We start from the raw sequence: 14,898 nt of genomic DNA on the forward strand, positions 1-14,898 counted from the left end.
TTCTACTGTTTCCCGTAAACTCTAAAAAGCATCGTTTTAATATAGTCCCTCAAAATCAGGGTTTTTTTTTTTTTATTTTTTTTTTAAAATCCATTATGTCGCACATACGCCTTATCCTCTCGGTTTTGCTAACTCAATTGTTGGCTATGAGCTCGGCTCACACTGAAAATTTCATAATCCTCAAAAAAACCGCTGAGAAAGCAGGAGTTGCCTTGGACCTAACTGGACAACAACATTATGCCATCTTCGAACGCATTTACAAAGATGGCTGGCAAAAACATATCCCGAACAATTACGATCTGTCGCTGATAGTCGGTCACGTCAAATGCGAACCCGATGAGTGCGACTTTGTTGCGCATGAATTTTACATGGAATCGAAGAGTTCAGGAGTGCCGCTGGTCCATAAAACTTGTGCCGTTGCGCCATCCAAACCTTGGAAAGGAAATGATGAGAAAAACAAGTATACATGGGCCGGACGGACTAAGAAACTCGACTATGAACAAATCAAGGCAATTGGTATGTATATTGTCCCCCAAAAACAGTATTCTCTTTAGACCAACACGCGGAACACTTTTCGTCGATAATTTCACTAGTCTAATGTTTATTTCTCTCCCAATTGTTGTAGGCGATAAAAGGTGCAACACGTTTCCTTTTTCAGTATGGGACTTTTTTTTGAACAACGATCGCATGTTTGCCAAGGCTGTGTGGAACAAGATAAAGCAAAAATAGTGTTGAAATAACAATGACTTTCGCAGTTGGGTTGGAATCCCTAGCTAGACAGATGCACCTGTGATCGCGATGCCTTACTATGGCACCCAAGATTCCACACAATCCCTTTCTCTTTGTATCTGAACGAATTTCAGATGGCTTCTTTTTGTGCTTTAGAGAAAGAAGACAGGAATAATGAGATATAGCTACTCGTACCATTTATTCGTTTTTGTTCGTCTCTACGTTAATCTGCAGGCGTAGACGAGGTCTACGGAAGATAGCCAAAAGCGATAGGGTCAGTTCTTCTTCTTATTCTATCAAGGAATCTCAATCATTAAATGCAGGTTACTAGCGTCTGGTGTTGCGGCTGTCTGGGTGGCCAGCCAGAAGAATGGATCTCCAACGGCTCAGGGCGGTTACATGGCAACCATGCGCAACAATCATGCGTGTATTATGTATCCATTGGTACCATTGGTGGTTGGCCTTGATAGAGGATCTAGCACAGGTACATATGCGGTTTAATAGATGGGCAGTTCTTCCCCGGAATCTCAGCTGAATGCCTAGAAGACAGCCTGACTGATGTTCAATGTCGCTGAGAAGAGAAACAGGAAGGAATAAAAACTGACTCGCGTGCGGAGAGCTCCTCATCCAATACAAGGGTCCATGCATCCATTACTTCTCGTAGCTTTCCCAGGTACCGGATGCAGCGTTGCTTGTCCGTGATAATAGGTCGAACGGCGAATCAGTCGCGAAATACGAGGAGTACAGATGCTGCTTCGGAGGCTCTCTCTATTCCTTACACCATGTCCATAGACTCAAGAGTCGGTTGTTGAAAAACTTGAAACCGATGCATCCAAAATTCCAGTCAAATCAAAAACAGATCTCTGCGCGACTTATCGCATTGTCTTGTATAGCTTAAATCCCAGTTAAAAGAAACCTGTCCACAATTCATCGTCTGCAAGGCCTTCGCACCAGGCATTATCATTCACCAGGCGACCTAGTTGAGATGGATGAAGCGGACTACCGGAAGGAGTGGGCTTCTGATCAAGATGAACAGGAAAATATTGACAGCCAAGCGCTCCGCTTGGAGCCGCCACCGGACGATGTGCAAAGGCGCAGGGGGAGAAAAAAAAGGAGGCTTATGACAAAGAGGGCGAAGGGCTGCAAGAAAGAAAATTACCACGGAGCAGTGTTCTTTTCTTGTCCTATTTGAACTCCAAGCTCCTACACCACTGTGGTGGGTCAATTTTCAAGCTTTTTTAAGCTTAACTTTTGGGATTACTAAACATTCATCGGCAGGATAGAGTGGTGCAAGGCAACAAACCGCGAATGGCGTGGTATGTTCCTGGGCTTCATTACTTTCAACTGAGAGTATACTTCGATAAAGGGCCCTCCAGTTCGGTCTGATAATTACTCCGGGTTATTATAAATTTCATCCTCGCAGTCAGTTGCAACTGCGGGTAGCTGAAGTCTACGACCGGAGATATGCATCCAGCCAGACTATGACCGCCAATTCGCACAAGGTCCAGGCAGAGCGGTGAACTCCAGTTTCAATCTATGTCAGCTGACATGCATCTTGACGAAAAGTGGTGCCCACAGAGATTTATAAGAAGTTGTCACGCAAACATACTATTGGCCACTCCTCACGGGACAAACCGATAAAGAATCGGGTGATATCAGTTCGTTTAGGAAAATAAGCAGAACGAAAACATGGTACATACATTTTGACGAAAGGCGTCCCCACAGAGATTTATAAAAGGTTGGTGGTCATACAAAAATACTACTGGCCACTCCTCACACGGGAAACGGATAAATAAACGGGTAATATCGGTTTCTTAGAAAAATAAGCAGAACAAACACATGGTTAAGCCTTCAAAGGCGCGTCGGATGCCGCCCGAAGATATTGAACGTCTCCGTCCTTGCGATTTTCCGTCAGCGGGGTCATCCCTAGCCGGCTTTCATTTTTCATAAATACTTGCTCGAGCCTCCCACCACTTCCTTTATCTTTTATGCTCTAAGATCGACAACCATCACTACGAGAAACCAATAGCAGTTCTTTCAACCTGACACTCACTGTCCAAAATGCATCTGTCTCCGGCTTTTCTCTCTTTGGTATGACCGCTGGAGTCTTTGTGATTCAGACAAGAGCAAATTGCTAATGTGAAGCTCACCTCTGCGCTCAGGTCCTCCTCTGGTCCTCATCGTCCGTGGTCGCACTCGCAGTTGTCGAAAGGTCAAGCGAGGCCAGGTTGGATGATCCCAACGGCATGGCCTGGACTGGCAAAGTCTTCCCAAACGGGCCTGACGTTACCATGTTTGGTGACGCCGAGGTTGGTAGACTTGGTTCATCTTGATCCTAAATCCTCCAGCTCCTATACATTGGCCGCTGATTCTAACAATGACCAAAGTCAATCTATCAGCACATCCTTGCTCTCAACCCCGGCTATGCCCCTGAAGACTCATGGCATGCCCTGCAGAACGTCACGAGCGAGGCTTCAAAGATCCAGAAAAGGGTGCCGACCGGCGCCAACCCGAACGGGTTTTTCTGCGGCGTGTACTCCACAGGTGACCGCGGAGACTTGAACGTAAGTAGTTTGTTTTTTGCAACTGTACAAATGAATTTTTCTTATTCTTTCTCTTTTTTTTTGGTATCGGATCTCCCAGCAAATTCAACACATTGTCATTCATAAGCAGTAGGGAACATCGACTAATCCTCTTCCGCAGAGCCAATATGACTATCTTGCTCGCCTAGGCGGTTCCTGCGGAGCTCCCGCGCGCGAATGCCGCCGCATGACGTGCGGCAACACCTCGGCGACTTATTTCTGCAATGTGAGCACTTTGATACACATCCTGAATGCACCTTGAGAGAGTCAGAACGCTGAACGATGAGTGTAAAAAAAAAACCAGGATGGCAGCAGTTCGAGCTCTGCTTCCTGCAGCACAGTCGCGAGCTACGTCTTTTATGTGAACAACCAGTGCTGTCCGTGGAGCCGGGCGGTTAGTGGTCAGCTGTTTAGCAATCAGGGCCCATGGAACATTCTGTCCCAGTACGGGAACTGCAATCACTCCCCAAACAAGCGCCCGGGCGACTACACGGGTGCAGGTCCGAACGGTCAATGCTCATCTTAGCCGAAAGAAAGGACTGGGTTGACAGGACCTTCATACCAGGCGTGGGAAAAATAGGGTGAGGAGATAATATATGGTTGGCATTGAGATAATTTGGGATACTTTTGACGTCTAAAGGTGATAGCGAATTTGGAGTTAAATAAGGAAAAAAGAAAAGGAAAACCAAATAGTGTCTTTGCCGAATGGCAGCCACTGTGAGGGAGTAAACAATAATGACGGCAGGGAATACATTTAGTTGGAAGCACTTGGTGAACCCTCGTTTAGTTGCAAGATTCGAGCAAAGAAAATAGTCCATATTTTTATATTAGCGCTACTTTTGGCCGCAGATTCAGGGTCAAAATGTTATCTTAACCATCCTTGCCAGGCTTGTCTGAGATGAATTCTCTAGCCGCGCCAGTTGATGTTTCTCGTTATATTTCACACAATGTGGGCTCAAATCTGTTTACTTGCATTGCAGACTAGCGGTAATAATTTGACCTACTTTGTGGATGGCCTCCATGACGACAGGGCTCTGAATGATTTAAATCTCACCCAAACCACTGTTGGAACTGCTTGTGGGGGCTTATTATATATATTCATGTCTTTACACTGTAACGTAGGTAGCCACAACTGCTTGCCGCCATTGCATCTATACAGAGAGAAGGGATCGGGTTGGCACATGCATCGGAAGTGCCTGTCATCAATCGTATCCGCTATCTGCACGGCGTCCCATGCCATTGGGATTGACGTGCGCGATTGAATGCGATTCCAAGACTCACATTTCAAGTGATGAAAGAACGTAAAGTCGTTTTCGTAGATATTGATTTCCAATCCAGATGCATCTGTTTTGGTTTTGTCGCAGCCAGTTGTTGGACGGGGTTCAAAAGCAATGTTCGCATCGTCTCGGGACTGCAAAACAAAAGGCATCGAAAGTACCCAGTATAACCGAGAGTATTCATTGTCGTTATCCGGAGTTTTCTCAAGCACCTGGTTCGGGATAGTAGACATGATATCAATGATCTGATACTAAATCTAGCTGTAATCTAAATTGCGTGGTACAAAGGACAATGGGGTCACGAGTAGACAGAGAAGATTGAGCGATGGCGACTTTGAACTGACATCTGCGCAACCTCCAGCGCTATAATGACTTGGCATTTTACCTGCCAACATCTTCACAGCGGGGGATTCAGCGAATTCCGAACCTTTCGCTACTACGACAAATGGATGAGTTCCTAGCAAAAAGTCAGTTTTAAATGGCCTATTGCTGGCAACGAGGCTTTATAACCCTGCGAACCCAAGAGGACTGAACCGACCCCGGAAGGTCTCGATATTAATACTGGGTTCAATCAATTTATAGTGCGCGGTCAAAACCCGGCAGTTTGGGTCGAACCGCCGCCCTTGTGGCTTTGGCAGTGGGTTCAGAGATTCCGTACTGTTTCATGTACTGTACATGTTCGGAACCAGCACCCAATCTTGACTCTTGAACAAGGGGCTGGTTTTGCAAAGCAGGGGTAAGCAAAAGCGCATTTCCTGGTGATCAGTCAGAACCGCTGCGTGAAAATTGCTTATTGTCGACTAGCGAGCAAGTGGGTAAATGTCAGCGCAAAACAGCCAGCCTTGGCTCGTCATAATAATCCTACCACCACTCCTCAGCCTTACTTCCCCAGTCCCTCCCTGCCTAACGGCCCACCCCTCATCTTTTGTTCTATTTCTTCTTTTATTTTCTTACCATGGGGATCTAGGGGCTTTTTGCGGAGCCTGCACTTTTTAACCATTCAAACTTTGAAGCAATGCCAATCCATCCCCTCCATGTGCGCCGAGGAAGGGGCTGAGTTATTATCGTAAAGTGCCAACATTTCACATTAATTGTCGAGGAGGCCAAGGTTGCTTCTTAGGATCTGATAATCGTTTTGCTCATTTGCGCGGTGCCATTCGCCACCTGCAGTGAGGAAACTAAAAATAAGCGAAGCGAGAGCAGTGCTTACTTCTCCTAGCTCTCCGATGAGAGTTAGTGGTCACTACGTACCCAGTAATAAACGGAGCTGGCTGGCATCAGCTCCGATAGGCGAAGGAGGGCCAGTTTCAATTAAATACCTAGGTCCAGTGAAGGCATGCCTTCCTGGGACCTGCATGGGGGACATGAGCTTATGCATCTTGCCCCTTGGACCTCATCACGATCCTGCAGCATCTGGGGACGGGGGATCTGTTCTCCTTTCTCTCTCATTCCAACATCTCTTGAGATAGTCTGATCGATCTACATAGGTGCTTATGCACACACAGAAAATTCAGCGGCGACGACTCTGTATCATCTCTAGTTTTTACAAACATGTCAGAAACAATCTACAGATTGACGTCCGCCCGAAACGGCAAGCTGCTAAGCTTTTTGCTCGGTGCATCGTCTTCCTTTTTGATCTTGGTCATGTTCAATAGCATGACAAGTTCTACGCACACATATCTACCCTCGCGATACCACAGCCGACCGTCGCGACCTACCACAAATGCCGAAGCGATGTTCGAAGCAGCATCCAACCGCACACTCGGCCTCGATTCCATCTTCTTCCTCAACCTCCCGCACCGCCACGACCGCTTCGACGCCATAGCGATCCAGTCGCACATTGCCGACATACAAATAACCCACCTGCCCGCCGTCGACGGCTCCACGATCAACGATCAAGGGATGCCGCCGCTGGAAAAGGGGGACATGCTAGCGAGCGAAAAAGGCTGCTGGCGCGCCCACGCCAACGTGTGGCGGCGCATGTTGGAGAACAAAATCCCCGCCGTGCTCGTGCTGGAGTCCGACGCCGGGTTCGACGCCAATCTGCGGCCTATAATGGGGAGGCTCAACCGGGCCTTCCGGGAGTTGCTGAGAAAGGACAACCCAGGCGGCGCTTTCGATGATGCCAACACGCACGACCCGTGGCTCTCGCGATCCGGTGCGTGGGACTACCTCTCGGTTGGACACTGCCACGATTCCCGCCCCCAAGACGGCAGCTACGTCGTCTACACCGACCCAGACTCCTCCAGCAAGGGGTTCGACGTCGACGACATTGAACCGAGCCTCCCGCGCGAGCACAAGCGCGTCGTCTATCGCGCAAAGACGGCCATATGCACCGCCGGCTACCTCGTCTCGCTGTCCGGCGCAGCCAAGCTGCTCGTGCGCACCAGCATGAACCTCGACGGACCCGTCGACACCATCATCTCCCAGATGACCGAGGCGGGCCATCTCAAGACCTACAGCCAAAGGCAAATGATCACACCTCCGTGGTCCTACATTCAAGGCGTGGGTAAAGGCAATTCCAATAGCGACATTCACGACGGCGACAAGGTGGAGCATGCCACCGCCGAGGGCTGGGAGCGGCTTCGGAATGAGAAAACGGCGTTTGAGGTCCAGGCGAGGTACTCGATGGCACAATTGAACGACTTTGCGCTGGGCAGGGCATGGTATCACGTTTTTGGGGAGGAATAGGGACCTGGGAGTAGCGCGTGGCAGTACGGAGAAAGGGATTTTTTATTTATTTATTTATGTATATTAATGGCCTGTTCACGATGCTCATATTTCGGGACCACTTCTGTCTCGGGTACACTTTTGTGGCTCTGCTTCCATGATGGTGTCGAGAGTTGACATACAAAATTCAACAAGCTGTGGTGATGGTTGGCCGTCAAGCGCGTCGAAGTTGATTAGCTCGCGCGTTTCCGGCGGGTTTTCGGGTGACGTGCCGATGCCTTTCGCGCGCCAAAGATGTCGCTATCGGTTTCTGCTTGAGAGTAGTATACCGGAAGGCTAAAATAAAAAAAAGACCAACCCCCCCATGTGTTGCCGGTCCACCGAGGGGATGGCCCCTACGCGCTACAAATTTCATCCACCGTATAGTGGCTGTAATACGTGCGTGGTATTGAGGATGGGACTCTCGATGGGGCCCACCAAATGGTCGGCTGTGCGGCAACTATTCCACTTGCCATTGGCAGCGCGATCGATGGATGTTATGGCAAGCATGGGCACGGGTAGCAAAACGCCATTTCTGCGTAAACAGCGGGTTTACTTGGTCATAAAAAGACATTCATTGGCGGGGTAGGTCCAGGGTGCGTCCTGGGATTGTGCAACCCAATTTCGAGCCAATTTCGGGGGGACAATTTTACCCCAGCGGCATCGGTCTGGACCAGCCTTAACTCACAGCTGTCAATCCTGAACAGGGGCCCGCGGAAATGCAAAAAGAGCAAAGGAGAACCGCGCGAGTTGAAATTTGGATTATTTTTTTCTGCATTCTTTCGTAGTAAAGCGGGCTAGGGTCGGAAGTTTGGGTGAAAAGGAAAAGAAACAAAGTCCCTATCATGTTCTATGGTACGACTAGTCGTAGTCACAAATTAAGTTGCGGGCCAGCTGTCAGCGAAGCATTGTGATAAATTTGCACTAAGCTCAATAATGCAAAGTCGCCTAAATATCGTCTCCCCATTATAACAAAACTTATGCTTGCTGGCACAACTGTGTTCAGACTAAGAATACCGCACCGCAACCCGCGCCTATTAAGATAAACGGCGAGAAGGAGTTTGTCAAAGAACGTCCAAGAAACAAAATAAAATAAAGGTCGAGCAAAGGATCCAAGCACCAGCAGTGTTGATTCAAATTTGAAGACACAAGACCCTACCTAGAAAACTGGAATAGATTGGCAATTTTCAATCATGAATGAATTGTAACAAGAACCCGATGATGAAGAGCTGGAGATTGCTCAAGCACAGTAGAGAAGTATCAGCTTAGCAAGCTCAATGAAACAATCTTTTTAAACAGCAAAACAGCGCTCGAGTTAGCAGGGGGAAAAAAAAAAAAAAAAAAAAAAAAAAAAAAAAACACCAGTGACACCACTAAAATCATATAGGGCACCTCGAAAGCCTCGCATAGTGGTGATGGCAACCTGGGTGCTGAAGCAGGGGTAGACAGATGGGAACATTGCCCTTGCTGGCCAGCCGAGCTTACAGGCAGTGCGAAGGTGGGTGCGCCATGTTGCCGGCAGACAGCCGGGAGTGTCTTGAGTTAAAACACAGCAAGAGAAACGGCCATCATCGTCAGCACACATGCTCCTGTAAATTACCCCTCCTTTCCCCACTCCAGTGGCAGAAATGTAAGCTCTCCATATTGTACAGTGGGTAGTGAAGGCCGCCTTTGATTCTGATTTTGGTACGTTCCTGAAAAAAGGTACCATCTGCCAGCCAACCCGGCGTCTTCAACACAAAACTGCTGTTAACCTCAAACAAAACCTCGATTGATCATTCAAGACTAGGATTATATCATCAGCTAGGATATCGACAATGGAGGGGCCAAATGAAATGGCGGTTCTGTTACCGTCCTCACCCTCGCCCTCGAACTGCGCAACCTGCAGAAATATCCACAAGCTCTTTTACGACCCAGAAAACGCCCAAACAGTCAAATTGGGCTCCTTTGAAGAAGCCCTCTCGGACCCTTGTGACGGTCACAAGTCTTTGGTTCAAGCCTTTGTGGCGAAGTGCCGACATGATGAGTATGGAGAAGGCCCCGAGGATCTGGGGATTGAGCGCGGCGACGACAACGCCACCGTTCAAATTGTTGATTCTGTCAACTATTTCGGACCAACCTCGACCTGGGACCTGCTCCTGGCCAAAATCACATCCGGACAGGATCACCCGGGAACAGGCCGGGTTCTGGATCCCGACTGGGTTGATTTGGAAAGGCTGAGACAGTGGAAACACGACTGCCTAACACTGCATGGGGAATCGTGCCACAACCCCATGAGGATATGGGATACACGGCCTGCGTGGCTTGTCGATGTCAAACAGAGGTGCCTCGTGCCCGGTCGCCAGGCTGGTGGGTATGTAGCGCTGAGCTACACCTACGGCGCATACAGAGGGATGCATATAGACGCGGGCATGCTCGTTGCTCTTCAGGAACCGCTGGCCCTCGACAGACCGGAGATCGCTCGGCTGGTTCCACCCATCATCCGGCACGCGATGTACCTGACTTGGGTCGTTCAAGAGCTCCATCTATGGACGGACGCGCTATGCGTTCCGCACCACGATCCCAAAATCACCCAAGCCGAGCTCAGGATGATGGGGGCCATCTATGCCTCTGCCGTCGCGACCATCGTTGCCGCGGATGGAGACGCCAGCGTTGGTTTGCAGGGGCTCCGGGGCGTATCCGATCCGCGGAGACTGGAACAAAACATGTTTCCTGTCGGGAACGAGCGGCTGCTCGTCAGGAACGCTGCGGCCTTTTCTACAAAACGGGGGCTTCCGTACTACGAGCGGGGATGGACCTACCAGGAGTACATGATGTCTCCACGTCGTATAATCTTTGAAAGCAAAGAGATACACTGGGAATGCTCCTGTAGCGTCTGGCATGAGGAGCTCGTCTACGGAGCCGAGGCGGACAAGTACATCGAGCCACGCCTGAATCTTATCCTGTCTGGGTTTCCGGATTTGGATGCTCTCTCACACATCATTGCCATGTATAACGACATGAGACTGCGACACGAAGACGATGCCCTTCCAGGCGTGACGGGACTGCTCTCAGTTCTCAGTCGTTGTTTCAAGGGGGGCTTCCTCTACGGCATTCCCGTCATGTTTTTCGACCGGGTGCTCGGCTGGAAGCCGTACTATGCACATGTCAACCTCCTTCGTCGTACCGCATCCAAAAGACCTGAAGAGAACCGCCTGTCGCCGGCGGGTCTCCCGTCCTGGTCGTGGATCGGCTGGCAGGGGCTTGTATCCTGTGCCGACGGGGAGGCGACGAAAATCAGCAGCGAGGCCACACGGCGCGAGGAAACCATACCAATAACCAAATGGTATACAGGCCCGTCGCCGAAAACCCCACCGTCAAAAAGACAGAGGATCAGATCGACGTGGTTTGAAGATCGTGACAGCTACAAAAATACCACAAAGCCGCTGCCGCCGGGATGGACACGGCACGAGTTCCCAACCACGGGACCTTGGAGCGAAAAGGTTTTCCTCTATCCGGATGGATGCGGCCGATCCTTTTATACGCACGCCGCCACGCCGCCGGGTCTTGACCTTGGTGACATGTGGCACTATCCGTTCCCTGTTGCGGAGATCAACGACACGACGCCGCCTTCCCTGCCGGAACAGACGGAATATCTCTTCTGTGAAACTAGCAAGGCATCACTCTGGGGATATCAGGCTGGAGATTTCAACGCCGTAACCTTGGTCGACGGTCAACGCAACGTTGTTGGTTCGCTGGTGCTGCACAACGATGACTTTTTGCATCGGTTTCCTCCAAGCCCATCAGAAGAGATTCTAGGTCTGCAGGTTGAACTGGTGGCTATTCACAAATCACGAATCTACGAAAAGACTTGGGATGCCGACAAGCAGAGGCACGAGCTCCCACCAAGAAAGCATGACGTTTACGTTGTTCTCTGGGTGGATTGGAAGGACGGCGTTGCGTATCGACTGGCACGTGGCGAGGTGGCGGCTGACGCGTGGGACCATTTACCGCACGAAAACATCTCACTAGTCCTTGGATGAGACACAAGGGCGTATTGACGAGTTCTCATGGTGACTGTTACTTTACTTCTACACTTTAAACGAACTCTTTGGTTTGTAAAGATGAACATGCCTTTACGTGGGAGCAGGCTGCCGTCTCGCGACATTAACCCTCTGCCATGGCCGTTACAACTCATCTCTGACCTCCCGCAGCGACCTGGGTAGCCGCAACCTCTGCGTTCTTCTCTTTGCTGCTCGCGGGCGCAGGACGGGGGGGTCGATAGCCCGAGTCGCCAAAGCGCCTTGGGACGACAAACTCGGCAGCATTCTCGTGCGGCACTATGCCCAGCTTCTCGGCCTCGCGCGGAGTAAAAGTCGCCCAGTCGTCGTGCTCGTCGTACCCGCCTGCGCCCTTGACGGGGAACAGCCAATTCAGGGTGTAAAAGAGCACAAAGGAGATGGCGAGCCCCACGAAGAAGGCCACGTAGTATAGCTGATACAACGCGGCGGGACCGTCCCCTCTGCCCGAGACCGTGGCGATTAGGCCCCCGATGGTGGGGTCCCAGCCGGCGACCCAGCACGGCAGTACGCGCCAGTTGACGCCGGCGGTATACTAGTACTAAGTCGGAGCCGTTTGGGCGGTAGAGGTGGTTGAGGCGGATCCTCTGCCGGCGGACGACGAAGTAGTCGCAGGTTATAAGGCCGATGAGCCGTTGTCGTCGTGACCAGGCCGCCGAGCGAGACCAGGATGCCGACGACCCATTGCACCGACACGATGCCGCAGATGAAGCCCACGGTGTTGTTGGAGTACCGCGAAAAAAAAGTCGCTTTCGTTAACCATGCCGGCCGCCTTTTGCCCGATGGCCTGGTTCAGCCCCGCCATCATCAGCCACGAGAAGCTCCACCGGGAGCTGGCTGGGACCGCTTCGCCTTTGTAGAAAACGGGACCGACGCCCCCGGCCACCGACAGCGACCAGGTTATTATGGCGAGCATGCCGATGCCGCACCCCAGGCTGGAAAAGAAAAACGGCTTTTTAAAGTGCTCCGGCCGGATGAACAGGAACGGCACCGAGACGACCCAGAAGACGGTGAAGCCGACCATCTTGCTGGTGGTGGCGGGGAAGTTGTCCGGCAGCTGGTTGTGGATGCGCTGGAAGGATGGCCAGATGGCCGTGAGGCAAACCCTAGTTGGTGGGTGGGTAGGTATACCAGGTAAAAAAGAGGTCCGGGTCCGCCTTTGGTGCAGGTAGTCGGCTTTAAAAACTTATATGACAAGCTTGCCGCCGTTCCATGCCTGTAACGCGTTCCACATAAAGTTGAGCAGGCAGCGCTGCAGAGCAGAGGAACGTAGGAGCCGCGCATCCCCCACGTGAACCTGTTCTGCACATTAAAACCGATGTGCCAGGTTAGACCGCACCACCCGAGGATAATGGAGAAGAGCGAGACGATAAGGCGGGCGATAACGATAATGCCCATGACCTGACCGACGGATAAGCCCTGCGTCAGGAACGTGTTGGGCGTCTGCCACATCGACATATTTAGCGTCCCCAGCGTGGAGGCGCCGAAGAAGTGGTTTAATATTATCAATAACGGGGTTAATAATACAAAGCCACCAAAATTTAATTATTTCCGTAATAACCCCATTAACCCGGGCGTTTTTTATTCGACGGGGTTTTTGGGGTTTAAAAATTGGATAACGAACCAAAAAACGGGTTATCCAACGTTTTCCAAAAGTTTTTATTTTTCCGGCGGTTTAAAAAACTCGTTCGGTAAAAAAACGTAATTTTTAATACGTTGGCGGAAACTTCAAAATTATTTAAATAAATATCCAATCAATTAAATTTTTTTTCCTATTCCGTAAAAAGCTCTTAAAAAGGGTTTTGTATTTTTTCATAAAATTTAAAGTTTTCAAATCGATTTTAAAATATAAGTTTAGGTATTCCCTATTTTCGGGAGGTTTTTACAATTGATTCGCCATTATTAACGTTTTTAATAGCGGAAATAAGCTGATTTTTGGTATATTCTTTTATTGGAAAACGGAGAATTAAGAATAGAAAGAAGTAAATCCAAAAGTGAAAAATTGGTCGAGATATTTATAAAAGAACATGAGAGGTGAACGTGGCTGTACAGTTATTTTTGGGGGCCGAGCAGGGGGTACCCGACGTTATAGCCTACACAGAAGCGCAAGTTTACCAGAGATGAAGGCGTCTCGCTCTTTGCGCATTGGTGTCGATGTCGGCGGGTAAGTGAAAAGAAAAAAGATATTAATTGCATATCGACTCGAGCCGTTCATCCGCCAACATTTTTTCATACTCAGGACCAACACGGACGGCGTGGTGCTGGACCTTGGCAATCCAGCGACACAGGCCGAGGAATCGTGGCATGGCACACATGCAGCATTACCAAAGACCCCAGTGACGGCATCAACAATGTAATCCGCACCATGTTCACGCAATCGTCCATCGACCCCAGAGACGTCGCCAGCGTCACCATAGGCACCACCCACTTTATCAACGCCGTCGTCGAAAGAGACCGATCCCGCCTAACCCCCGTCGCCGTCGTCCGTCTGGCCGGGCCCTATTCGCGCGACATCCCCATCGGTATCGATTGGCCGCCGCAGTTACGGGAGATTATCTGTACCGACCGCTGATAACGCGGTGGGTTCGAAATCGACGGGACCCTAATCGCGGAGCTGGACGAGGCCCAAATGGCGGCCGCGTGCGGGGAAATCGGAAATAAAGGCATTAAAAGCATCGCCATTATCGGCGTTTTTAACCCCATCGACGTGGTCCACCGGCAGGAAGAGACCGCCGCGGCCATCGCTCGCCGCGTTTGCCCCGACGCCGACGTAGTTATTTCCAAAAACGTGACCAACATTGGATTTTTCGAGCGCGAAAACGCCGCGATCCTTAATGCGTCCATCCTGGCTTTCGCCCGCCGCACCATCCATTCGTTCCAGCACGCCGTGGCCCAGTTCGGCCTCGATTGCCCCGTTTTTATCACGCACAACGACGGCACCACCCTGCCCGCCAGTGCCGCCGCGCGCCTGCCCATCCGCACTTTTTCCAGCGGGGCCGTCCAATAGCATGCGCGGCGCGGCGTTTCTCCTCCAGCACCAGCACCAGCATTAGGACGGCGGTTCCGGTGGAGCAAAAAAGGCCAGAATGGTCGTCGACGTGGGCGGCACCACGACGGACGTCGGCCTGCTCCTCGGCAGCGGCTTCCCGCGCCAGGCGGCCGCCTACAGCAACCTCGCCGGCGTACGCACCAACTTTTCCTACCTGGACGTGCGCAAGATCGGTCTCGGCGGTGGGTCCATCGTGGCTAAGGCCTGCCAAAACCTGAAAATAGGTTTAGCCCAGCCCGGCCCGCCAACACATGGGCTTTTGGCAGGGGCCCGTAATGGCCCACGGGTTAGCGGATTTAGCCCAAACTGGGTAACCCGCGGGTTTTCAAGCTGGAGCGACTGAAAAATAACAATAATGCAAAACGAAGACGAGTTTTTTGAAATTTGGATAAAAATTTAATAAATAAAATATATCCATCTGTATAATCATCGATTAACAGGTACCTAAATTAAAGATAAGGCGATATAATTGAAAAAATATTATAACGTCGGGT

General features: G+C 50.5%; 7 protein-coding genes across 7 annotated transcripts in view; 5 read left to right on the forward strand and 2 right to left on the reverse strand.

Moving 5' to 3' along the window:
- Nucleotides 1-2,790: 2,790 nt before the first annotated feature.
- On the forward strand, nt 2,791-3,502 carry PpBr36_06882 (uncharacterized protein; the record flags this gene model as incomplete). The annotated part of the gene is made up of 4 exons (XM_029894024.1): nt 2,791-2,820; nt 2,892-3,038; nt 3,129-3,293; nt 3,461-3,502. 4 exons carry the CDS (start codon nt 2,791-2,793, stop codon nt 3,500-3,502), a joined length of 384 nt encoding a protein of 127 aa, XP_029748747.1.
- Nucleotides 3,503-6,139: 2,637 nt separating this feature from the next.
- Nucleotides 6,140-7,279, forward strand: PpBr36_06883 (uncharacterized protein; the record flags this gene model as incomplete). Its single annotated transcript, XM_029894025.1, has 1 exon — nt 6,140-7,279. The coding sequence occupies one exon, from the start codon at nt 6,140-6,142 to the stop codon at nt 7,277-7,279; it is 1,140 nt and encodes a 379-aa protein (XP_029748748.1).
- Nucleotides 7,280-9,132: 1,853 nt separating this feature from the next.
- PpBr36_06884 (uncharacterized protein) lies at nt 9,133-11,319 on the forward strand (the record flags this gene model as incomplete). The annotated part of the gene is made up of 1 exon (XM_029894026.1): nt 9,133-11,319. One exon carries the CDS (start codon nt 9,133-9,135, stop codon nt 11,317-11,319), a length of 2,187 nt encoding a protein of 728 aa, XP_029748929.1.
- A 151-nt stretch (nt 11,320-11,470) lies between these two features.
- Nucleotides 11,471-12,813, reverse strand: PpBr36_06885 (uncharacterized protein; the record flags this gene model as incomplete). Its single annotated transcript, XM_029894027.1, has 3 exons — nt 11,471-11,890; nt 12,116-12,461; nt 12,695-12,813. 3 exons carry the CDS (start codon nt 12,811-12,813, stop codon nt 11,471-11,473), a joined length of 885 nt encoding a protein of 294 aa, XP_029748932.1.
- PpBr36_06886 (uncharacterized protein) lies at nt 12,053-12,771 on the forward strand (the record flags this gene model as incomplete). The annotated part of the gene is made up of 2 exons (XM_029894028.1): nt 12,053-12,472; nt 12,688-12,771. The coding sequence occupies 2 exons, from the start codon at nt 12,053-12,055 to the stop codon at nt 12,769-12,771; spliced, it is 504 nt and encodes a 167-aa protein (XP_029748744.1).
- A 696-nt stretch (nt 12,814-13,509) lies between the features above and the next one.
- Nucleotides 13,510-13,927, forward strand: PpBr36_06887 (uncharacterized protein; the record flags this gene model as incomplete). The annotated part of the gene is made up of 2 exons (XM_029894029.1): nt 13,510-13,519; nt 13,644-13,927. The coding sequence occupies 2 exons, from the start codon at nt 13,510-13,512 to the stop codon at nt 13,925-13,927; spliced, it is 294 nt and encodes a 97-aa protein (XP_029748933.1).
- Nucleotides 13,928-13,957: 30 nt separating this feature from the next.
- PpBr36_06888 (uncharacterized protein) overlaps nt 13,958-14,898 on the reverse strand; it is a gene marked incomplete at both ends in the record, with an annotated part of 24,375 nt that continues 23,434 nt past the window's right edge. Inside the window, 2 exons of the mRNA XM_029894030.1 lie at nt 13,958-14,336; nt 14,475-14,518. Coding sequence (XP_029748922.1) covers nt 13,958-14,336; nt 14,475-14,518 — 423 coding nt within the window. The remainder of the gene's footprint in view (nt 14,337-14,474; nt 14,519-14,898) is intronic.

Source organism: Pyricularia pennisetigena, chromosome 1, assembly GCF_004337985.1.
Source record: "Pyricularia pennisetigena strain Br36 chromosome 1, whole genome shotgun sequence".
NCBI classification, from domain to species: Eukaryota; Fungi; Ascomycota; class Sordariomycetes; order Magnaporthales; family Pyriculariaceae; genus Pyricularia; species Pyricularia pennisetigena.